The sequence below is a fragment of the Lissotriton vulgaris genome, chromosome 7 (genome assembly GCF_964263255.1).
Source record: "Lissotriton vulgaris chromosome 7, aLisVul1.2, whole genome shotgun sequence".
Lineage (NCBI taxonomy): Eukaryota > Metazoa > Chordata > Amphibia > Caudata > Salamandridae > Lissotriton > Lissotriton vulgaris.
Genome location: NC_141695.1, coordinates 100,347,573 through 100,373,177, shown reverse-complemented (window position 1 = coordinate 100,373,177; position 25,605 = coordinate 100,347,573). Strand labels below are relative to the sequence as shown.

The 25,605-nt window shown below is 44.2% G+C and overlaps 1 protein-coding gene and 1 long non-coding RNA gene across 2 annotated transcripts in view; both read left to right on the top strand.

The window, feature by feature from the left end:
* LOC147700909 (killer cell lectin-like receptor subfamily B member 1B allele B) overlaps positions 1-14,110 on the top strand; it is a 442,286-nt gene extending 428,176 nt beyond the window's left edge. Inside the window, exon 5 of the mRNA XM_086929767.1 lies at positions 10,626-14,110. Within this exon, the coding sequence (XP_086785893.1) occupies positions 10,626-10,794 (169 nt within the window). The 3' untranslated portion in view covers positions 10,795-14,110. The remainder of the gene's footprint in view (positions 1-10,625) is intronic.
* Positions 14,111-20,142: 6,032 nt separating this feature from the next.
* LOC147700908 (uncharacterized) lies at positions 20,143-24,547 on the top strand. Its single transcript, XR_015297417.1, has 2 exons — positions 20,143-23,988; positions 24,245-24,547. It is a non-coding gene; the product is annotated as an uncharacterized LOC147700908 (long non-coding RNA).
* The last annotated feature ends 1,058 nt before the right edge of the window (positions 24,548-25,605 follow it).

Genomic DNA, 25,605 nt, shown 5'->3' with positions numbered 1-25,605 from the left:
GTTTTGAAAGGCACACCAGTTCCAGCGATAGTTCCCACATTTACATTATTGACAAATGTAGTTATTTGCTTTTGAATAACGAAGAGTGTTGTGGTTTAATTATCGGTATCGCTTATGTGGTAACTGTATCAGAACGTGTGGTGTGTTGCAAAAATGTTCTATATCCTCCCACACATGGGAATTCAGATGTTTCCATCCGGCCGCGCATCCCAACCTTGAAAGCGGAGTTCAATGGTATGAGTAGAATAAGAGCCCTTTTGTCTCAAAAAGAAGTGGCCCTGAGCTCGGCCCGTGAAACTTATGTCCTTCACATAGCTAACACACGCACAGAGGTGCAGGCACTTTTAAATACTGACATGCCGTTTCATTTCTGCGAGCTGGTTCATCAAATCTTTAATGCCTCCTCCACGTCTGGTCTCGCTCATTTTTTTAAAATTAGTTAGCAGTGGTCTCGTGACTACCTTTGAAAAAATATTTGGTGTCATCCCCGCGTTCTTTCATTCTATATTTTCACGTTTGTTTGGCGGATTCCCTGTTTTGCTGGCTTTGGCTGCAGGCATTTTGATATTGTTTTGCTTTAAAAAACATGGATGTCCATCCTGCGCAAGAAGCGGTTCAACTCCTCCTGACACTGTTTCGTAACCGGATGCTTGATTACTATGGCACCCTGCCGCTTGCGACTTTAAGCACGGCATTTGGATTATCATTTCGATTTTCCTATTTCACATGTGTCCAGCCTGTGTTTCATTGCCTGAGCTGCGATTTCGACTGGGCCATTGATTTGTGTCCCTGCTTGACGGTATCTCCTGACGCCGATTTTAATCACCTGATGGGCCCCGTAGTTACTCACGAGTTGGTTTGTTCTGGCGAAAGGATTATGGCCTTGGCAGCGATGCATGGACTAATGGGTCAGTGGGACATACCCGCAGCGGCGCATGAGTTTCTGGCACATAGCGTTCTTGAGAACCCACCGAGTTGTCCTCTGATGTTGCTAGAGGATCCGGTGCTGGAGGAGCACGTATGTTTTTTCCCATTACTTAATTGGATGGCTGAACTGTTTACGGATGATGACAGTGATTTCATGTTGGAAGCTGTTGCTGCCTATTTTGCATATTCTGTCCAATCATGAGATGCCTTGGAGACTTTCATTATTATGGCACGTGACTTTTGTTGTTTTTGAAAGGTGCCTTTTTCTTACGAACATTTGAATTAATAAGACCCAGGCCTATAACGTTGTACTTCAGAGGCCTTGCGTTAACGACTTTTGATTGAAATTTGTTTGGCCACTATAGGCATTCATTCATATTTTTATATATTTAGCTTGGCTCATTATTATTGAACTCTGCTTTCATGTTATGCCTCTATTATAGTGTTGGCTTACTTTTTTGACCGTCCTCGGATCATTGGGGGGTGTCATATAGATGCTGCTTTTCTATATACTGTGTTAAGTTAGCATGAGTTTATTAAGTGTTTAAACACCATATTTTCCTTCAGCTTCAGTTTGCACATGACACATAATTGTTATTGTAGCTTTCAACCTAGAAGAAAGATGTGATTTATTTGAGAATAATATGTTATTACTCTGATATCAGTTGTGCTTGGTACACGGTCTGCACAGTGAGTGCTGAACCCTCTAAGAATAACTCAACACAAGGTTGCTGGGAGGTCTGATCCTCGCACCACATTAGACATAACACAAATACAGTTGCTGCCAACATTGGGCTCTAAGCGGGTTTAAGATAGAGTTACTGGGAATGCAAAAACACACTTGATGATGCTTCGCATGCAGAGAGCTGGTGGCAGATGATGTGATCCTCTCCTCCTGAGAATTAGAGGTATGGGCCCGCCCTGCTAAAACCCAAAAGAGACCTTCATAGATATAATATATTATGCTAAATACGGAGAGCGAGAAATAGGTGTTATTAATTCCTATTAATTTCAGCATTATAATATGCTATCACCGTTTGCTTACTATGGACTAGTAACTATGCTGATAACTTTGATTCTTATAATATGTTTTCTTGTATTATATAAGATACTGCGTTTGAGAACCTTACATTGAATAATAAATATTTCAAATATGCACGTGTCCTCTTTTACTCCACGTTCTGGTTTGAAATGATTATAGAGCGAAAGTGTGTTCATGTGTTCCACGATACCTGAGGTAATCTAAGTTCATGTTCTGGTTTGTCTAAGTCATTGGGAGTTTGTTATGACCAATGAGACACTGTAGCTAGCTCGGTAAGGGGATTTTGGATACTGAGGTGAGTTTTGGGTCACCCTAAGTCACTGAGGTTCCAGATCTCTATGCACAGTTCTGTAGGAGAACGGAATCCCTGCTACAGTTGTATTCTGCTCTTGCCATGACGCCTTTGTGTACCTGCCAGTTTTCATGCCTAACGAGGGACCATTGAGGTGGTAGGCAGGGCATATGCGAGTCGATGCTGATCTATCCAGGACCTGGCCACGTCAGGAGTAGAGCAGATGATGCTCCTATCCTTGTATCGAATACGTAGCTTGGCAGGATACTGCAGTAAATATTGTATTTTGTGGACCTGATGGCATTTCTTAACTTCCAGATAGGAGGATCTAAGGCACTGCACTGACAGAGTGCAATCTGGATAAATGTGTACCATTGCATTCTCAACTTGCCATGGGCCGCAGGCTCTGGTTACCTGTAGGATGTGATCTCTATCCCTGTAAATAAACAGTCTCACTACCACTGGCCTGGGAGGATTGCCTGGGCATGGGGACCTCCCGTCACCCTACGCGTCCTTGCAACTGAAAAGAATTTTGAGTGTTTGCCCTTAAGGATATTTCTGGAGCAACCAGGACTCCAAGTAGAGTTTCATGCTGTGGCCTTCTGCCCGTTCTGGCAGACCCACTATCCGGATATTGTTTCTGCTGGACCTACCTTCCTAGTCCTCCACACGGCCCCTCAAGTATTCCACCTGCTGTTGGAGGGATTTGATCTGGTCTGTTGCCGTGGATACTGCAGGAATGCTAGTTCAGATTCATTCACTCTGTCTTTCAATTTTTATGGTCTTCCCTTAGAAACCCCATTTCTACACAAAGCCAGTCAATCTTAGGGCCCAGTGTAGTTTTGATATCCAGTATCGCTGCCATCAATTCATTGAACTGGTGTGAATGATTGGTATGGTCAGGAGAGTTCGAGGCCACAGGCTGCATGGTGTCCACCACCCCAGAAGCCGGATTCGCTACGTCGGGTGGCTGGGGCTGCGTCTTTTCTGCTCCGGGTTTCCCCATCTCGTTATCTGGACGTGTTACGCTGTGTAACAGAATAGCCTGTCAACGGTGACTCCCTGAGGTGAGAATGGTGTGTTGTACCAGTGATTAGTAGGCTGCAATCTATTAGCGTGGGGATGTGGTATCGTGACGTGGCCAGACAGAGTGCAAGGTGTAGGCGCATATAGTCGGATGGGTTGCCAGGCACATTTGTCTAATGGTCCGCCATTAGTGACGCTACAATGGTCTTTTGCTGTAGCATTAAAGTAGGTATAACGCTGGGGCATCACCTAATAACACTGCACTGGTGATGTGGGGTGTAGGCCAATGTGGTGGATATCCGAGAGATAAAAAAATATGGAGGTATGAACCACCGGCAGAGTCTGTTAACCAAGCAGACTATAGGAGCTTCATACAGGTATAGCACCACTGCTCAACTCTCTCGCATCTGTCCCAGAATCACACGGTCAAGAGAGTCTGTCTCCCCCTCCAGCCCATTGTCCAGGGCCTGCGAGGAGGTAGAGTATTAATTGACGGGGCATCCCACGCATTTCCAGCTATCCAGCGCTCCATGGATAAAAACAACTGCGGTGCTCCAGTCACGCAGGCCCAGCAGATATAGGCAGGCTATACGTTTCCGCTACTATGGATGTGCCCCGGGCTGTGTGGGCGTCCGTCGCAGCAAGCACTCACCCGCAGGGAACATGCATTGAGGCCATCTGGCCCGGGCTCACTGGCCAGGAGCATGTCCATGCATGCACTGCGTCCGGTCAGACTCCTACTGGGAAGCGCCACAGGGCCACATGAACACCATCCACCAGCGCCTCAAGGGTAGTGATAGAGGCAGGCCTCTGGAGCCCTCACCCAGGCTGAGTCGGGCGAGTGGCCGATCCCCTTGCCACAAGCGCGTTGCCAACAGTGTATTCGGCTGACATTAAGCTTGCCCTGTAGAGTGCAACACACTCTTGAGTTCGCTGATTTCAGATGCGCCTGTGTGGGTCGCAGTCACTTTAGTCCCATGGCTTCCAGCTGATTCTATGCCAATTGCTGGCGACGGGCCCCATTGCAGTCAATTTTTGGCATCTAGGGTCGGCGCAACTTCCAGAAGCGCACCACAGTGTCTAGAATTACGTATTGCCCCACATTGCACAAGATGGACGCCGGGTAGGAGCCCTCCTCAAAAGCTCCTGTGTTGTGGATCTCCAAATTGGTAGATATCCCCTATTTACCCGACCTACACCCCCAAACCTACCTATTTCTAACACCACTTGTTTCCTGATCCACGAGGGCCTCCACCTTGACAGCCTCGCCGCTCCCTTGCAGCCTTGAGCCCTCCGATTCGGATGACCGAAGACCCCGCCACCTCCACGCGGATTAAGGCCGTTGTCCTTGCACCATTGGACTGCCTTCTCCCATGCAGGATTGTTTCCTTTCTCCGTGGTGTGCGTGTGTCGCCCTGCCTCCCTCCTCTGCAGCGAGGAGACCTTGTGGTTCTGGAGTGGTGATGCCAGGGTCCCTTCTTGGTGGGGCCACTTGAGCTGCCACCGGAGCTCTGGGGCCAAATTACCCCGCGGCGCCGGCGCATGGAGCGCTACCACTGTGGTCTTTTGTGACTTGGTGGATGGTGCTGATTTGGCCAAATCACTGCCGATGTCCTGTCGGACGAAGAAACGTGAAGTCTCAAAATGGCAGGGGACGAGAAAATGTATTAACCAGCTAGCAAGGTACAGAGTCATCAATCGGACTGCCCGCCGGAGCTCCCTTCCCATAAGGTTTTCACTGGCTCGATTTCCCGACAAGGCAAGACAACTGTTGTTCCCAGGATAAGTGTTGCTTATTAACCTTGCGGTAATCGTTCACTAATACCGCCTGACCCTAAGATGGCTGCTGAAGTGGATGGAATGCGCTCTACCTTTTCCTTACGAAGCTTCGCTGTAAAGATCAGTATCTTACTGTAAATTATCCTGCGTCCAATAATCATTCTGATTCCACCTCTTGGCGATCTGCCCCAGAACGGAGACTGGCCCTCAGACGGCGCTCATAATGCTGATATCGACAATCTCCCTCTGCAATAATGCCTACCGTGGTCCCTGCGACTTCTAACTCATCTTAGCCTTCCCAGGACGCCAAGCCGGGGTGCAATATACCAATATTGTCAGCTTGTGTTTTATCAGCTTCTCCTGCAACGTATCTCTTGAAGTTTCTAGGTAGCCGACAGATGCGGACTTGACCGCCATTCGCATCTATTCAACTCCCTTAGGATTTTGACATGCTCAGAGTAATCCTTGATCTCTATCCTGTCTGTTGAGACTGAACAATATAGACGATGCCCGGCGGAGCTGCCAGACCGCTACAGAGGAGATCGGCCCTGGGTCACCCCGCAGCCGTCACCTACACAGCCGGACATTAAGCATAGTTCTCCTTGTCGCCCGCTGTATCTCCTTTCCTCCACCCCCCCCCCCCCCCCCCCCCACGAAATTCTGTAAAATTGTTTTTTGTTTTTTTGCTTTGTTTTCTCCTTGCTTTTGTATGCTCTTGTAATGGATGTAATGTGTAACATGTAACTTGTTAATCCTTGTGTAAAGTGCTCCGATACCTCTGGGTCTAGCCAGCACTATATAAACCTCTTCAAATAAATAAAGTATAACAGGCAGATGCAGGCTATATTTAGGATTTTCTGGCTGGACTGATGCAGACCTTAGTGCCGCAGTTCACACTCTCCACCATCTTGGCCACGCCCTCGGCTCTTAGTCTCTCTTTAGTCTTACAAATGCCCTCCTGCATGTCTTTAATGGGATAACTGTGTGAGACGCTCCTTAATCACTGAAGGATGTATCAAATTGCAATCTCTTAAAAGAACAGCAATGGTGACAGCTAACTCACCAGACACCTTAGGAAATCTCTTGAACTTTTCATACTGAGACCATCTGTCCAACCCAGACACCACACCGTCCCTAACACCTCAACACCTAATCTCTCTCCATCTCACTCAACCATTCATTTTCAGTAAAACAACCTCCCGTGACAACACACACCTTGATATCTTCTTCCATCCACAATGCTTCAGCCGACGACTCTGAGCCTTGACATCACTATGTAGCCTTGATGAACAGTTCACGGATTTGTTCTCCACACACGGAACGCACTTCACAACAAATTGGAAATTCGGTTGTCCAACTATCCACTTCCATATGCAAGAGGACACACAATATAGGTCTTTCTTGCTAAAGATCTTCTGCAGAGGTTTATGGTCTGACTGCACACACCTCTCAAAAATTACTTTCATTTTTTGATACTCCAGAACATAGCAAGCACCTTCTTCACAATCGTGGAATACCGCATTTCTGTTCCTTTAGGAGACCTAGATGGGAATGCAATGGCAACCTCCTTGCCATCCTGCACATGTTTAAAGACACAGCCAAGGCGTTTGGCACTGGCATCAGTAATTACACAACACAGCTGGCCTGGTTTAAAACTCTTCAGAGACTGTGCCGAAGATATAAACCCCCTTGATATCATCAAAATCCTCCATACAAGAAACGGTCCACTCTAACTGAAGCCCCTTCTTAAGTAATCCTCTAATAGCACAAGACCGCTTAGCAAACTTGCAAACATAACTTGCATAGAATTCTGCCATCCCAAGGAAAACTTGCACCTCATCCATTTATGTGAGTTGTACAAGTTGCTCTTTGGTATTGACTAATTCTTCCTTAGGCTTGACCCCTTTTCCACTAATTCTGACTTCCAGGGAACATCTAACATGGTGTTTACTTTTCTTGCTCTGACTTCAAAGTGAGAGGATTTATGTGACAATCATGTTGGCTGCTGGAGGGAGTGCTTGAGGCAGAATGCATGTTTTTTTTCTAGCATACAACAAAATGTAAATTTCTGTAAATGAACTGTGCAGATATTTTAGAATATACCGGAATTAGAAAAGCACAATGAAGCCCATTTTTGAGTAATTCTGAAGTGTGGTGGAAACCAATAGTTTAATATAATCAATACGCAAAGTAATGAAATGTCCACACATCGTTTGTGTGATGTATACTTTGATTTGTAAAACTGTATTTCTGTGCAAATGTAATGGTCATTTCAATTGAATATGTGTTGTTTGTGATGACAGTGTGCTATCCCACCAATGCATATTCCACTCGACAACACTACACGCCACACTGCATGACTGCACTCTACTCTGCACCACTCGATCATTTCACTCTATGCCTCTCTACACCATACCAATGCACTCTAACCCACATGATTTTAATGTGCACCACTGCACTGTGCCACTCCACTCTATGCCAATCTACTGTGCAACACTGCAATCTATGCCTCTGCGCCAATACACTCCACGTTGTACCACACTACTCTTCACCACTCCACTCTGTGCCCGTGCACCCTATGCCAATCCGCTCTGCACCACTCTGCAGTCTAGGCCTCTGTATTGTTCGCCACTGTACTTTATCGTACACAACTCTACTCTAATATGAAATATTTTACTCTAGACCACTGCACTTGGTGCCACTCTACACCACTGCACTCTACTGTGCATCACTGCTCTCTATGCCGAAGCACTCAACAACACTTTACTCAAATTCAATGCACTCTATGCCACTGCACCCTACGCCAATCTACTCTGCACCACGGCACCCTAAACCATTATATTCTATAAAACAAAACATTATGCCACTGCACTCTGTGCCATTGTAATTTATGGCATTGCATTGTATGCCACTACTCTGCACCACGGTACTCTACCCCATTGCTCTCTACGCCATTCCACACCACTGCACGCCACTCTGCACCACTGCACTCTACGACCGTCTACTCTGCAACACTGCACACTCTGCCACTAAACCTTACGCTGCATCAATCTGCACCACTCTACACCACTCTGCTCTACATCACTACCCTCTACACCTCTCTACACAAATGCACTAAATACCACTTTAATCACTTCCTATGAAATCTACGTCACCTACTCTGCAGCACTGCACTATCAATCAATCAGAAGTTTGTAAAGAAAACTACTGACCCGTTAGGGTCTCAAGGGGATGGCGGGGATAGTGCAGCTCCGTTGGGTCATTCGAAGAGCCAGGTCTTTAGGTCTTTCCTGAATTCGTTCAATTTCGGGCTTTGCTAAAGGTGAAGGGAGAGCTCGTTCCAGGTCTTGGCTGCAAGGTAGGAAAAGGACCTTCCACCCGCTCTGCTCCTGTAGAAGCGTGGGACGGTGGCTACAGAGAGGTCAGCTGAGTGGAGCTTTCTCTATAGACCACTATATTTACCCTGCAACACTCTATGCCAATACACGCTACACCACTGCATGCTGAGCTATTCTACTCTGCTCCACTCTACTATGCGCCTTACTACTGTTCACCACTGCCGGCTATGCCACCCTACACTATTGTGCTCTGTTACTGCATTCTACACACAGCACTCTACTCTACTGTGCTCCACTGCACCCTATTATGCACCATTCAACTCTACGCCAATCTACTAACTGCTCTCTGCACCACTACACTATGCATCACTATACGTCACTCTTATCTATTCTGCACCACTACACTCCACACCACTGCACTCTACAAATCTGCTCTACCCTGCACCCCTCCACTATACCCTGAATCATTTCTCTCTGCTCTGAAACAATCTACTCAACGCCACTGCTCTCTGCACAACTCTACACCACTGTATTCTGTCACTGCACTCTACATCACTTTACTCTAAACTAGTGCACTTTACTACTTTGCACTCTACACCACTGTACTTTACGTCACTTCAGTCTAGGCCAGTCTACTTTACTCTACAACTCTACATTTTACGAAACTCCACTGATGCTCTACTCCATTAAACTATTCCACTTTACTCCACTTTATGTCACTCTACAACACTACTCTACTCTGACACTCTACGTAACTCTCTCTATGTTCACTTCATGTCAGTTTACTCCTGTCTATTCTACAACACACTACTCCACGCCACACCACTCTGACAATCCGTGTCACTCCACACCACTCAACTCTACAACACTACAACACTACTTCAGTCTATGCCATTCCACTACCCTACACTATTCCACTCTATGCAACTCCATTCTGACAATCTACACAGTTCTACGCCACTCTACATTGCAAAACTCTTCTCCAACACCCTCTACGCAAGTCCAGGACACTCTGTGCCACTCACACTACAACACTACTTAACTCTACTCCAGTCTGCAACCTTCGACTCTACAACACGCTACTCCGTCCACAACACTCCACGCCACTCCATGACACTCCACTAGACTCACCTCTATTGCACAAAACTCTCCGCCACCCCATGCCACTTCATAGCATTCTACTCTACTACACTCCACACCACTCTCTTTTAACTCACAAACGTTTAGCTATGCTGAACAGCAGCTATGCTGGTGCACAACATGGCTAAAACATATTGGCAAAGCCAATGGCCCTTGCATAGGTGAGACCTATTGTCTTTGTCATCGTTTGTTTTCATTTAGTTGTCTCTTTGCTGGGTTCACAATTTGTCATAGATAAAATCATCTGAATTATTTAAGGTCTCGCCATTCTTGGTTCCTCAAGATCCCATTTGTCTATTTTCTGCCCCATCCCTCCTGTCCGTCCTCCTATGTCAGCTGGCTTCCCCAGGTTCTCCCTCCAGCTCTCTTGTCACCTTTCTGCCCCAGCCCTGCCATTCCTCTATTGACAGCAGGCTTCTTCAACCCCTCTCCCTGCCCTCCGTTGCCAACTTCTATCCCCAACCCCTCCTGCCTGCCTTTCTGTCAGTTGGCTTCCTGTCCATCTGCCCGCCTTCCATTGTCAGCTTGCTGTACCATTCCCTTCCATCCGTCGTCTGGTGTCACCCAGTGGCAACAGCCTCTTCCCCCCACCCTCCATTGCCATCTTGCTTCCCCAGATGTGATGGGCAGGTCAAAGCACTTTTAAAAAGTATTTTTAGCCATGCTGCACAGCAGCCGCGCTGCCGTACAGCCTGGCTAAGAAACATTGCCAAAGTCAGTAGTTCGCTTAGGCGAGACCTATTGTCTTGGCCTATGCTTGTTCCATTAAGTAGCCTTGCAGTTCTTGCCCATTGCTGCAGAATGTTATATAAGAAGGGCTAGAGGCTAACTAGACACTTGCAGCCCACGAGTCACTTACAGGTACCAGCAGTGCATTTAGTCCACTCCATCACTGACCATTGACTTTCCACTCAGGCGTCTATTCCCAGGCTGGTGCCCTTGTATACTGTTTTTTCCCGTATTATATTGTATTTCAAATATGAATTAGTGTCTAAGCCCTTAAGCAGCATTGAATCGCCACCAAATGGATACCTAGATACGTGCAGAAAAATCTGAAATTGTGTTTTTTTTTATGTTGTAGGTTTGCGATTGGAGATTTCTCGGAATGTGCTTATCTGAACCATGACAGAGTTAAGAGTGCGGAATGTTACACCACTCGCAAGTGGATCTGCACCAAAGTGTCCGCATATGGACGAAAGCACCAAAAAAGATCCTTAGTCTTCAGCGCTTTCGCTGGTGGCATTGAGTGAATGTGTAGCACACACTTATCCGCAGTTATTTGTGACTCTGCCCTTCCCAAAAGTTTCCTTCGCAGAGTGAGTGGATGTCACAAGTTGCTCTATGTTGATGACCCTCACAAAAGTCGAAATAAGTTTGCTGCTTTTCAGACTTACATTTTAATTTTATATTGCCACTTTATAGACTCAGCCATCTTAGCAAAACTGGTAAGTGCGTTTTCCATCACTTTCACAGGAAATCACAGGAATTGGGTGTGGGTGAGGGTGGATTTCAGCGGCTAGTTTCTCATCTATTTAAATCTATACATCAGCCTCCTAGCCCCCTACTGAGGGCACTGCCGGTTTTTAAAGGCCCTGACCCAAGATAAAGGCCTGAGCCACCAGCAAAGTCCTATTACGAGGGAGAGCGACTTTATCAACTGGTATAGCCTGAGGCAGAAGGGACTATAAGGCTATTAGAACATTCCACCCCCTGTGGGTTAGATGATCTAAACTAAAAAGGGAAAAACTGAAGTCAAACATTAGAATGTAGGAGTGGGAGGCTTATACCAGCCCTTATAGGCCCTTAAGGCCGCCAACGGAGCTCCTAACATTGCAATGGTCTAATAAAGAGAATTATATGTTTCTTTTTCCCCTAAATTACCTTTCTGTTTTTAATTATTCGAGATTTTTCAACACAAGTTTTGTAAACAATAACAGTAATGTGCCCTGACATTTTTTAAATTCCTCTATATTAACAACGTAGCCCTAACAAAATTTGCACACAACTTAAAAGAATGTTTAATCCAGCAAGGTGAGTAGTTCTAAACTTGTGGTCTGGAACCCCCTGGGTGTCTGTGACGCCACTCAGGGGGTCCACAACTGCTTGAAAATTAAATAATAACAGAATGATCACGTGTATATAAATAAGGAAGCAAAATGTAAAATGCACATTTTTAAAATTCTCTGTATATGTAAAGGAATGTGAAATTGGAAACTAAAAATTCAGTTGGTACTCTCAGTCCAGATTGATTTGTAGGAGCTGTGCAAGTGCACGACTTGAATATACTATGGGCAATGGGTGGCCTCAATTAAGTTTAGAAAAGGTCCAAACGTCCCATTAAAATCTAAATTTTGATTTTTTAAAAATATTTGTTTGTGAATTAGCAAAAAGTATTCACATTATTTGTGTATTTGTTTGATGAATGCTTGTTTCTCTATTTTAGTGTATGGTTTTACAGTTCAAATCATCAAAATTGCTTTGGCTGTGGAGTCCCCAGTATCTAATGATTACAGAGTGGGGTCACAGTATTTCAGTGGTCCCTCAAAGAAAACAACCTTTACAACGAAATTGTTACATTGCACTACATTTACAACGCAGTCATTACATCGCAACATTCTTTACAACACATGTCATTACAACGCTTGTCACTACAACGCAGGCATTACATTGCATGTCATAATGCACACCATTACAACGCATAGTACACCTACACTATCCAACACTTTCCCTACTGTTGCACCCCCTGGAGTTAGAATAGTAATTTTAACCCCTACGCTATCCAACACTTACCCTACTGTTGCACTCTCTGGAGTGGGATTAGTCATTTTTACCCCTGCGCTATCCAACACTTAACTTAAATGCAATGTAATGGTATAATGCAATGTATTGGAATGCGTTGTGTAAATGTAGTTTTAAAAAATTTGTTGTAGTGGCATGCAATGTAAATGTATGCGTTGTAAAGGATGTTGCTATGTAAAAACTGTGTTGTAAAGGCATGCGTTGTAACGTCATACATTTGTCACTCATTGGTGGTCACCGGATTCAAATAATGACTAAGTTGGAGATCCACAGAGGTCAAACGGTTAAGAACTACTCACCACAGGTATAATAGCAACACCCTTATTTTGTGTATTATTTTTTGGGATCCCCGTTTTCCGTGTCAAAACCAAAATTCTGAATGAGTAACTATTTTTAGAATCTGCTGTTCCACTCAGGACATTACTCGCCATTTTATCTTTACTTAATCTTCCCCCTTGTTTTACTCTAAGGCTTATCAGACATCTTTATGGATTTCCTCTACCCCTGAAAAGTCTTCAGATCTGAGTCTGTTCGTTAGACAAGCTTATGATTGACAGATTACTGAACTATGCATCAAGGTTCTTGTCAATCAATGGTGGGGTTCCAGTAAACCTTCATGAAGCACCACCACCCTACCACAAATTTCTGATCATTCTGTTCTTTTCCTTGAAGGAGGGGAACCGTATGAGGTGCATCAGACAGTGGATGATTGCGCTTTCAGATCGGTAGGCATGAATAGTCCGAGAAATGATCCAGAGAAGCCTGTTCAAGATCTGTGCTCCTTCATCCCTGATTCTAATGGAGATGTTTGCGAAGATGTCCAGTAGGTGATGAGTGGGAATAGAAGGTGGAATTCTATATCCATGTCTCTGAGCAGGGCTAGAAATAAGGGAACAATTGGTAAACATATCTCCATTGTACTCTTAGTATTTCACAATCTGATTCAGTTTTCTTTCTATGCCACGTCTGTTACCATATCAATCACCTTACGTGCCGTCATATAGACTGAGAATTAGCTACAAAATTAGTTCTAGGGGTAGACAGGAGGTGGTTTTCTATGCACATTTAAACTGAGTAAAAAATGAGGCAAGAGATTGCACTCCCCTGGGTATTAAGAGTAGAGCAACCTGCCATACTCCAAAATCCTTCTGAAGAGAGAGACTGTCTGGTTCAAGCCATTTTTTGCATTCACTTTATTTGCAATAGAAAGAAAAGAGTTGCCTGAATGAAGCCAACTTGTTGCTTCCTGCATGCTGTCAACCCCTGCCAAGCTCAGCTCTTGGTAATACCTTTTATACCAGAGGTTCTTAACCTTTTCACTTTTGTGGAACCCCATAATTCACTACTGGAAGATGGTGTTCCCAACCCAAACAATTTCTATAATTTGAATCCCATAACAATTATCAATAATACATAAACAAGTATACATCAAAATACAGAATGTTATTTATATTCACAAACCAAACTTTGCAGAAATTACAATTTTAATTTAATTGGAAGGTAAGAACTTTTTCAAAATGTGTTTTTATTTCTAAAAGACTGAGCAATATTATAGACTGTTGCCTACGTTGACTTTTTTTCCTCCTAATTATTACTGTTTTCATTGGCTTGTAGCACAGAGTTAATTGAGGCCACCAATTACCCATACTCGATTCTGTTTGCTATATTGATGTTATTTATTTACTTATATATTTATTTATTTATGTATTTATTTATTTGTGTCAATTGTAAAGCGCATGGCTACCTAAAAAAGGTTTCCCAACCCTGGCATCTTCACTAAATCCACCAAAATTACTGAAGTCACGAGAGACTGTTAATGAGAATGTGGGAACAGCCATGGTATAAGCTGCTTACGAAAAGCTACCCAAGATTTACAAGTTCGCAATGATTGTGGAAAAGTGTTCCACTGTTTTCGTCACCAATATGAAAATACCAGACCAAACTGGTCAATAAGGTGGAGTGTCAAAAGCGGCACTAATTTCCTTAAGCATCCATGCCGGTTCACCTCCTTTAGCTAATGTACAGCACAGATATTTAGTGACACTAAGGAGGGCTGAATCCATGCTATGGCCAGGCCTGAAACCTGATTGTGAAGAATGTAGTAGACCATTTAATTCAATGAGAGAGTTGAAGATTGAAATGTTTCTACAGCACCGTAGCCAATGTGGGTAGGAGTAATATAGGCCTATAATTTGACCATACCAGAGGGTCCACTTTTTTTTTTAGTAATGGTGTAACTATAGCATGCTTCCATGCAAGCAGAACAATGCTGTACTACAAGGAGGAATTTAACATTTGGGTAAATTGCTCCAGAGCTGGTAGAGCAAACTTGCCCAGTATTGGGGCGGGGGGGGGGGGTCACATGGAGTACCTGATCTAATAGCTGGAAGAAGAGCGCTAAATAAAATCACATCTAGGGGCTGGAAAAGGTTCAGTGCACAAATAGAATTAGAAGCAACTTCAGGAGAGCTCACCGAAAAGACCCCCACAAATTATGCCTGAATGCCTGCTACTTTATTAAGAATGAAATCCCCGATTTCATTATATTGTACTTGTGTGAAGGGAGTAGCACGAATGGTGGTAGTCCAATCCGAGAGATTCTTAACTACCCTAAATAAAGTTGATGGGAAGTTTTTAGTCGCTGGGATCCTGTCAGAATAGAATTTAGCTTTAGTAATACTGCATTCCTTCTGATACTTTTTTAAAACTATTTTATATCTCAATTTATGCTCATGAATGTAGGTTTTACGAAAACCAATTTTTGGGTCTGGTGCAGTGAATCATTGAATCACGGGGTGGGGGAGAGTTTGATGGAGTTTTTTCCTAGAAGTGGAAACTAGCACATAAAGAGAGAGTCTAATCCAAGCATCAAGGGTATAAGCGTCAGATTATACTGACTCACTCCAGGTGGGCCGTTGGCTTCAAGTAAGGAGTTGGGGGATGAAGCATTGAGCTTTGACCATCTCTTTCCATGGAATGTCTTCGAAGCCTATCTCAACTGTGGTCCAGTTTGGGTCAGCAACAAGAAAGAAACTGCATAGTGATCTGTCCATGTTAAAGGAATAAGCTGATCAGTAGGCAACCCACTAAAATGTGTGAATATATGATCCAGCATAAGGGCCTTCTAAGTGAGATGGGGAGTTAAAAATAAATGAACATTAAGTTGCAAGGTTCTTTATAACAGACAAAGCCATGTTACAGTCTGCTTTATCAAAATGGATCTTGAGGTCTCCTAGTATGGTGAAGTTCGAAAATGTAAGAATGGGCAACACACTATGTTCGAGCCTGTGGTTTCCGGTGCTCTGCACTGGCACTTAATTATCAACACCGGCTCTTAAGACAGTCTGCCACACAGTGGCGCTGTCTGTCTAATTTCAATATGAGCACAACAGTTGTTAATTGATTAAGTATACAAAAAAATGACTAATATCTGCTTCCCAAGCCATCCTTATAATGTTGGGGCACCTGGAATAGACTGAATTGTCACACTTGTAGGAGTGTGGTGGCTAGTAGTTGTGTTGGTACTGTTATTGGCAGCACAGTCAGGGCGAGTGGCAGGTGCAAGCTGCAGTGGCCTCCAGATGAGGGCCCTGGTACTTATTTTGTTGCAAATTAAGCACTGGCGATGCAAGAACTTTTGAGATACTAGAGCTCCAATTAGCCACATTGCCGGTGGACGATAGACCAGGGCTCCAGATAAAGTCAAATTCTTAGTTAAAAACAGTGAAAAAAGAGGAGCTTCACACTCAGGAATAGCCAATTTGCCTATTTTACACATAAAACAATCTTTAAAAATATTAGCAATGCCTCCTCCTTTTTAGGTCGAGCCTCGATTCATTGCACATGGACTGCTCTGCTAGGTATGCTGCATTCTGTCTGTTGGCTTTGACCACGCCCACCACTTTTAATTGGTTCCTTCCTGTGTTTTTCCAACTGCCTTTCTTTTGTGTGGTGAGTTGGTGTCACTAGTGCTCGTATTTTGAGTCGCTGTGCGATTGTTTGGTCAGCTAGCGATTTTCCACGTTGTTCTGCTCTGAAGTCTCTGCTCCACAGCGGTAATGGACAAAGAGGAGAGCCTGTAGGAAAACACCTATGAGCAGAACTGCGGGTAGCCAAGTCCAAGCTCTTTGGTGGTTCTGGCCTTCGGAAACATGTAGTTTTTTAAAAATTTGTTGGCAGTTTATTAACAATACATTGTTACGGTATGACAGTGTTGGTTCCAAAAAGGTATTGCGAGAAGAAGAGAAATTCCTGACAGCAGGGGTCAATTTGTTTTGTAGTCTACCGATTGTTGTTGATCTGGTAATAATATATAATTCATTCTGTGGTTTTTGAATGCTGTAAATACCCGACCACGGGAAAGTTCAGTCTCCCCTTGCATGACTCCTCCCCGCTCCTTGTGCTCACCCTCCCTTTCTTTTAGCATGTACATTCCTGTTCTAAGTCCTCTACACCACCCTCCCCCTTCTCATCTCTCCTTCCCCTGTGTGCTGTGTGTTTATTCGGCAGCAGGATTGCAGTGCTCGTTTAGCACTGGTTATTAAGTACTGTTGTAGCACTCAATGAGAGTGCATGTTCTGGCACATCGTCTCCCCTCCTCCCTCCTCCCTTGTCCTTGCTTACACCGTCCTTTCTCACCACTCCCAAGTCCTGGCTGCTTGCAACCCCCAACCCCTGTTGTAGAACTTCAGAAGCTTGTAAGACAAGAGACACAAGAGGCTCTTCTTTGTTCATAGTTTGTGCACTAGTAGTGGGCACGAAAAGCCCCTGGACCGGAAGGGTGTGACCCTGTGCTCTGTCCTTCTGGGTACTCCTACAACACACGGTCCTGCAGCTGTCTCAAACATGCCTCACATTACTATCTTCTTTCAAAGTCCCCCCCACATACACACACATCTAATGATGTAAACTAGCTATTGGTGAACTGATTTAATCTTGCGCACCTATGTGAGTTAATCTTACAGCACAGGTATCTCCAAATGTAATCACAAATTACAAATATAGAAGTGTTTCAGGTGAACCCATTAGCCATGTCAATGCTTTACTGACTACTGATCTCCTAAACCCTCATTTGACACCAATAAGAAAACATCATTTTCACTTGCGCTTTTATTTCTTAAAATATATTGTTTTTCCACACTGCCCAGACTATGCTAAAGTCAACCGCACCACCACCCAAAGCCCTAATTTGCAATCTTATCTTACATAAACATTACAAACCTCTTTACGTCACTGCGCGTGTGCTGCAGATTGAATACTTCCACTTGCATTTTCTTTGCTGTTCTGGCTTAGAGCAGGCGGATATTTTCTTGGTCCGCTGCAGGTGCGGCCTTAGGCATGTGCAAGCTGTGCACCTGCACAAGGCCGCCAAACCCTATGGGCCGCCACGCCAATATATATCCTTAATATAATCCTCAGAGGATGGATACATATTTGCGAGGTGGCCCCTGGCAGGGATTTGGCGGCCTCCGTCTCTGTTTCACTTCCAAACACCCTGACCCCCCCCTCTTCACTGGCCTCCGCGCCTTCGTTCCTCCTGGTTGGCTTATTTTTTTCCCTACCCACTGCTGGCCCGCTGGTACAGGCATATATAACATTGTAAGCAAAATGAAGAGAATTCGAATACACAAATCTGGTTATTCGAAACGAAAGAGAAAGGCGGCTCAGCAGGCTTTCGTAGCGTCGCAGGAAGGAGCAATCCTGAACTTTAGACCCAAGGGAAACCTAAAGATGGAGAATCCTCAGGCCAAAGTACTGATGATGCACTAGGTAAAACAGGCCCTGACTACCATAAACAAGAACAAAACAATGATGAAATCCATGAGAAGAATGATACTCGTTGCGGCCTATGGCAGGGATGTTTCCGGGCAAAGAGTCCACTGATTCTTTCTCTGTGGGGGGCTGTTGGTCTGGGGACACTGTCATGGCCCTGGCACTGCAGCCGTATGTGCCAGTCCCTCACGTCGTGTGTCATAATATACCCTCCTCCTCCTAAATTTTATCGTTCTGAGACTAATTCGTAACTATAGGAGCAGCCGCAGGTTCTTGTCATCTAACGCCTTTTCTGGACGTTTTATTAAAACACCTTCCTGAGCTCCAAGGGGCTCCACCCCCGCCCCCGCCCGGACGCCCCTCTTCCGGGGCCCCCTACCTACGCTCCCTGCCCAAGGCTGCCATGAGCCTACAGCCGCCCCTGTCAGCTGGTATCTCCTAAGGGGGTCTTCTGGCCTAGATTTCCTTCCTGAGCTGCTGCATTGCCTCTAAACGAAACCCTCAGCATTTGTCCTAGATAACATGCTTTTTTCGGGCACACACTAGTCAAAGATCTCCCGTTGCACGATGAGTTACTTAAGATGTTCAGGTTTCGGACATGCAGGGCTGCCTCGCTCTTCTCTCTGCTTCCAGTTAAAGAGTATAGAAACTCTGGTCGAGTTTGCAAGGACGCATGGCAGACTGATGGCGAAATCCACCTACAGGGATGTCAACGTGGGCTCTGCACAAACAACCCAGTGTTGGTGTCAAGAACTCCAATTATGTGTAGTGGAGTGTTTGTACTGGAAACCACATCACCCCCCCCCCCCCCACCATTCCCCCAAGTAACTAAACTTTCATCATTTACATCACATCTGTCAGGAGTTTACAGAGAAATAATCTCAGAACCCTGCTGTAAGGGAAACAAGAACACAACTTTGAAAAATATAGAAAAATACACTTCTAAGAGATCCTTAGATCAATTCTATTGTGATTGCAAATAAGGTTTTAGGTATGCAGTGCATCACATAGAGGTTTTGTCAGTTAGTACACAACATATTATTAATGGAAAAAACATCAAAGCTGCAGATTGTTACTTTTCTGATTTGATAAGTTTAGCATAGGCACTTATTAGGTCTTGCATGATATAACACGTGTTGGAGATATCTTGATATCTTAAAAAAAACATAAACGTGTTACTTTACTGCCCCTTACCCATGATCTGTTTATTTTTTTAAATGTACATCACCCTCTCTGTTTGTTTCACCTCCATCCCCACATGGTTTCACCTAAATCCACCCTCTAACCCGTGATGTATTTCCTACCCTCCTGTTGCTTCAATCTGCCACACTCTGGGAGATCATGTCTCTTGCAAGAAACGAACCGCCAGAACTCATCTGCTTTTAGCGACATGCTCCGCCAGAAAATGAAAGCTGAAAACAGGCTCACTAAGTAAATCCAGAGGATTCAGCAATCTGCCTTTATTCACAAGCAGAGCCTGTTGGTTTAACACAAACATTTCAGACCAGTGATTAATCCACTGCCCGAAACATGTCTTCTCAAGAATTGCAAACATAGCTACTAGATGGCATTCACGCTGTTTTTTTCTAGGGGTGAGAGGACAGAAAAGAGAAACATTGTCTCACCTCCCATAAAGGTGGCTGCCTCAATACTGCTGTCCGCCCCCCTCTGTTTCACAGCACAGGAGGCTTCTGTTTAATAATTCAGCTGAAGCATTTCCGCACTCAGAATTAACCATCCTGAGATGGTTGTCTTTTCACAACAAGCATTGGCATAGCCAATAAGTCTCGTCTTTGGGACCTTATCAGCATTTAATTATGCAGCACAATATCCTTGGTGCAACATCAACTGTTGCATGGCTAAACACTTATAATGTCCCAAAGGTGAGACTAAGACATGTGGCCCACCCATTGGTGTAAATCCACTCTCTTTCATAAAAATTACTTTCTCCCGACTGATCCAGAGCAGAAGTTCTGTTTCCTCTTTTCCCATTATCTTTTTTTTTTCCTTCGCTGTGACTACCTCCAGTCTGTTTACACTCAAACGTATTTTGTGTATGTTGGCAATGTCGAACAAGCTGGCTACTGGAGACCCGAAAAGTCATTTGCGTATAGTAGGTCTGTAAATGTTTCTACTTTATTACAAAATTAATATAGCAGATATTCAATTTTCAGCTCACCAAATATGTTTTTTTGTAATGGACGTAAACCCTGAAGCACTCAAGAATGACTATCCAGGGAATTTCTTGGTCCTAGGGCTAAGAATGTACTGGTTTGGTGCACATGATGCCAACACTTAGAATGACCCCTTAGGTTTTCAGTTACCTTGTGGTAGATCAAAGTTTCATGTAACCTGGTAAAATGAAGGACAGTGCTAACCAGGAAGTTCAATAAGAAGGAAATGATAAGAAAACAGTTCAACATTACAGGAAAATGACAACCATATTGTTAAAAATGCAGTGACACTGCAGTAATATGAACAATACAGCTCTACAGGCCTTTGGCACCCCAAAAGTATTGACCGTGTGCTCTACAGAGCTGCAGTACCTCAATACTGTACTCTAGTGTACATAACAGAGCTCCTATATGCTATAATACCCCAACAGCATTAGCAGTGCAGCTCCACAGTGCCATGAAGCCCCAATAGTATATACAATACAGCTCTACAGCGTTATAGCACCCCAGCAGTATTGGCAGTGCAGCTCCACAGGGGTATAACAACCCACAGTGAAAAAAGTTCAGCGTTACAGAAAAATGACACAATGATACAGCAATACAGCTCCTCTGGTGTATAGCGCTGTAAGTGTAGACATTTCTCTAGGAGCTTGGAAACTCAGTGTGGACACTTGTTCTCCACAGAGCGTTGACACCTTGGGCTTCTGCAGTCGGCAGATATGCCCTATCACAGCAGTATTGTAAGAGTACATAACCACAGGGCTGCAACCATGACTGTATGGATACCCATGACAGCTTCACGATACCCCTGTACCTCTAGGAGCTTCTAGGCTCAATAGATTGCTGCGTTCATCCTGTTTTGAAGCACTCCTAATTGCTAGCAGGTGAGGACATTGAGACACAGGAATATTAAATGCTCTACCCAAGGACACACGGTTTTGGTTAAAGGCACAAGTGAGAATAAAAAAACACGGCCTGTTCCAAAGTTGGCATTTCATGTCTAGCGCCGAACGTTTTAACGAGTGAGATAGTGCCCCTCAGTAACGAGGGACACTTTCACTATGTGCTCCTGCACAAGCGCCTGTGTGGCACTGCATACTTTGAAGCGGTGTTTACAACTATTACCACCCCCTGTTTGTCCTCTTCCTTCTCTTCTCTGCCAGTTAAAAAGGGCAGCGGAGTGAGCGTCAGCTGTGAGGCTCAGCGCTTTAACCGACAGGTAACAGGAAGACAGGAGTGCCTTTCATCTTTCTGGCGTCAATAAAATAAATAGTGTCCAGTAAGCTGAAGGGAGCACTTATTTACAGAAGCAGCACAATTGGTGACTACTTGACAGGCTTTTGAACTAAGAGCCCTTTATTCCAGTTCTGGCATGTACACTTGGTAACACTGTGTGATCTTTGACCATATTACCTCCCCCCACCCGCATCAAGTCATTATACCTGTGAAAGCATGCAGCGCCAAACAAAAAACACCTAAATACGGAAAAATGCCCTTTATAATTGCCTCAAATTTATTTTCACCATATTTATTACAAATAAAGTGGACCACTAGCACATTTTCTAGGAAAAGAGTGCATTTCTTCCTATGAGAACCAGAGGTGTGCTTTTCAATGGTACAGCAGCTGCAGTGGGACCGGGTCCCAGGGGTCCGACGGGACTTGTGCACTTCTATTATGGCTGCATTCAGTACCTAACCAAGGGACTGCGGGGCGTTATTTGGCTTAACTGATCTTTGCGACGCCACTGGTGGGAGCCACCTTTGTTGAATCTGTGCTGGGGAGGGGTGTAGGGCTGCTCTCAGCAGACACCATGTTTGACTTGGGGGACGCAGGGTTTGGGGGTAACGGGGTTGAACAGCCGAGGTGACAATGGCTATCAGAGAATGAAGTAAGCTCAGTGTTACAACAACCCAGAGCCTGCTGCGTGGGCAAGACTCAAAAGATCTTGTCTCAGCCTGAATGAAATACTTCCTAAAAACAATAGCTAGCGTAGTCTGTAGTGGCTCGACGGAATAGAGTGTGTTTGAGAGGCGGCCTCTAATGTGGACCCGTCGCCAGCACTGGCACCGCAAGAGCAGGTAACCGAGCACCGAGCCTGCCCATCCGCGTTCTGGTGTGCCACTCCCAGCGCCATAGCTGGGGGTTGTGTGTGTGTGTGTGAAGCCACGTGGGAATCTGTTTATGTGCGATATGCTGACAGAGCACCACATTTATGGCGCAAGATGCTGGCTTTTTCAATGGAAAATTAGCCCTTCACAATTGAAGTGGCTTGCTTGTTTTACTGAATTTTTGAACTGCGTCCTGTCATTGCTGGAACAGATCTATAGTCTTAACCGCTAGACGTGTGACAAGCTCCTTGCCACCAGCTGTGCCACATTGAGTCCTCTCTTGCAGGCATGTAAGAAATGAAAGGACAGAGGAAATTAAAAAGGAAGGCGGGCATGGAGGAAACTAAAATAAATCTGGACATGGGGCAAGGTAAAAATGCAAGGGAAACCAGCATTGGCCATGCGCGAACGTGAAAGCAGCGTGGAGGGGAGGGGAGAGGCGGAGAAGCGTGAAAGCAATCAAGTGAGAGTAAAGACAGATGACTCCTGATTGGGCGTTGAAAGTTGGCTGTTTCGCGCGTGCACGCTCATGGGAACGCAAGCGCTAGGCCAACCAAAGCAGTTTATGGTAGCACTTTCTGGAGCCCCTACTAAATGTCCTGCAGCGCATGCCCTGGCTCTAGCGAGACCTAAAAAGTTGGGTAACTGTTTTTTTAAAATTAATAAAGTATGGGCAGGTCGTGCCCCTCAGAGCCCCCCACTTCGAACACCGAGTTATTTCACAGTGAAAGCAATTAGTCTCATACATCATTATTCCACTGTACATCCAGTAAGCTCTTTCCTCTCTATACTGCCTGCTCACACAGGCTACCTTCCTGTATCACTTTGCACTGTGCACTGGCCCACCTCTTGCCTCCCCCTGGATGTTTCTCTCTCTCAAAAGTAAGCTTGTCCCAATGATGGTTTGCAAGTGAATGACAGTTATGCTAAAAAAAAAAGTAAAACCGTAGTAATTCAGGGCAAGGCCATGTTTACTGTGCCTCCAGATAGTTCCCTATAGAGGGCTCAATACTTACACTGCGTTCATGAATCAATCTAAGGCTACCAACTTAATTTTTATAATGCAGTTTCAAATTCCTTTACGTTTACAGAGCCTTTCTTAAATGTATCATTTTTCGTTTTAATGTGTGTACTTTATTAATCTGGTATTATTTCATTTTCTAAACAGTAAGATATTCCATCCATTCACTAACCAATAGCGACTTATATTTAATCAGATTTTATCAGCGAGGTGCAGAGTCATTTGATTTATGCTTTGAGTTAATGTGTGTGCTAGACATCTCTAAATGCCATATGAATTTTAAAAATACAATTCTGGAAATGCCTTTTTTTACATTTCTTTGGGTACTCTAAAAGCGTCTCCATTTGAGCTGTCCTGCAGAATTGTCCTCCTGAACCAGCTTAGCATTGGATGCTGGAATACTATAAAGAATACATGTTCGAAGTATTTGCAATACCCTCCTTGAAAAACAGTAAAGAAACGAGTCAGACGGTGTTAAATGTAACTCTTTGGGGACCTGTGCTGCAGCTAAAAGAGATCATCAGTGCTGGAACGGACTTCTCTGGAGGATCAGCCTTGTACAGCCCAGTGTAAGTTTAACATTTGAGTATTGTCTTGAGGACAAACGTTTTGTACTGCACTGCTACTTGAAGCCTGTAAACTCTGGGCCCACTGAACCGAGGTTTCCCGTGCAAGTAATTCCCTGGGGATTTTTGCTGCTATGTTAATTCCAGTAGGCAGAGGTCCTGAACCCACCGGTGACGGGAACATTACCTGCTTGTCCAGGAGTGCACTAGGACTCACGTCCCCTGATTTAGAAATTAAATCTGTCTTTTTTTTCTGCAGCTGGTGATTAACAGAATAAGACTGCTGCCTGCCAAATACTGCCCCGAGCATCACCGGGAGTTATGAGAAACCATGTACATGAGGAACACCGAACTGAACCAGCTGCTGAATTGTATTAAAAAGAGCCGATTGCAGCCCTGGGCTCCAGTGTTGTGTAATGCTGCTGTTGTGTTCTCTGCTAAAATTACACAGTCCTGAGACTCCTGAACAACTTCCAAGAGTATTGACAACGGTGCAGAGTAAAGATCATGTGAGGCTGTGCCACAAAACAAATTAAATCATTTATTTTTAAATATCAATAAAGTGTTTTTTTAAAAATTTAAATAAAAGTATCATTTAGTAGCCATTCTGTTACTATAAGTGATGTTCGTTTGGATTTATATGATCAAGCAATAAGGGGTTGAAATGAAAAAGTAAATTGTAAGGCCTAGATTTACAAAACTTGCACACAGCACCCAAAGTTGCTGCTATGGGGAGAGGGACAGAGGGAAAGATAGCACTACATATATATAGAGAGAGAGAAAGAGATGGCACTCTCCTCCCCTCTCCCTCACAACCAGGCAGGTGAGAGCTCAAAACCATACAAATCGGGCTTTATTCATTCATTAAATTCTTTATTTCGGCTAAAATGCCATAAAAGACAGTGCATACATTACATTGCATTTCATTAGTAATTAAAAACATGTTATCACTTGAATACATAAAACACGATACATAAAAAATACAATACAAGTCGGAGGATAATTTGAGCGGGAACATACATTCATAGAAGATGGAATGGACCATCATGTCAATCCCAAGCAATCAGTTCAGTTACAATTGATGCCCCATTTTTTTCCTTTGATAAAAGATAGAAAGTAAAAATCTACTGACACTAAATATTATATGTTGAGATGTATTTGTTGTTAGGATTCTCAGAGCCTGTGAGCATGACCTCAAGCCTAAAAGTAGGCATATTGGTTTAATCCACTTCTTTCTAGCCTGTAGATAAAAAGGACAGAAAAAGAGAATATGCTGTTCGTTTTCGGTCTTGTTATAGTCACACATGGGGCAAATTTCATCCATTACTGGGGATGCTGAGTCGCGGTTCCTAGCCCAACGTGCCAAAGTAGTTTTAATTAATAAATTTCCATACCGAAATTTTAAAAATAAAGTTTTGGCAAGTGGCGGCTCTATCTCGTCCATAAAGATCTCATAAAGCGGTTCATCCTTAAAGTTTAGAAACTTTGCAACTAAGGTACCACTGGTTGAAATATTTACAGTCCTACTTAACATAAAACTCCAAAAGGCCCTTTTTAGGATTAGTTTGGGGTTGGCAGGTAATTGCTCAGGATTCTCCCAAAAGTGCTTCAATCCTATAT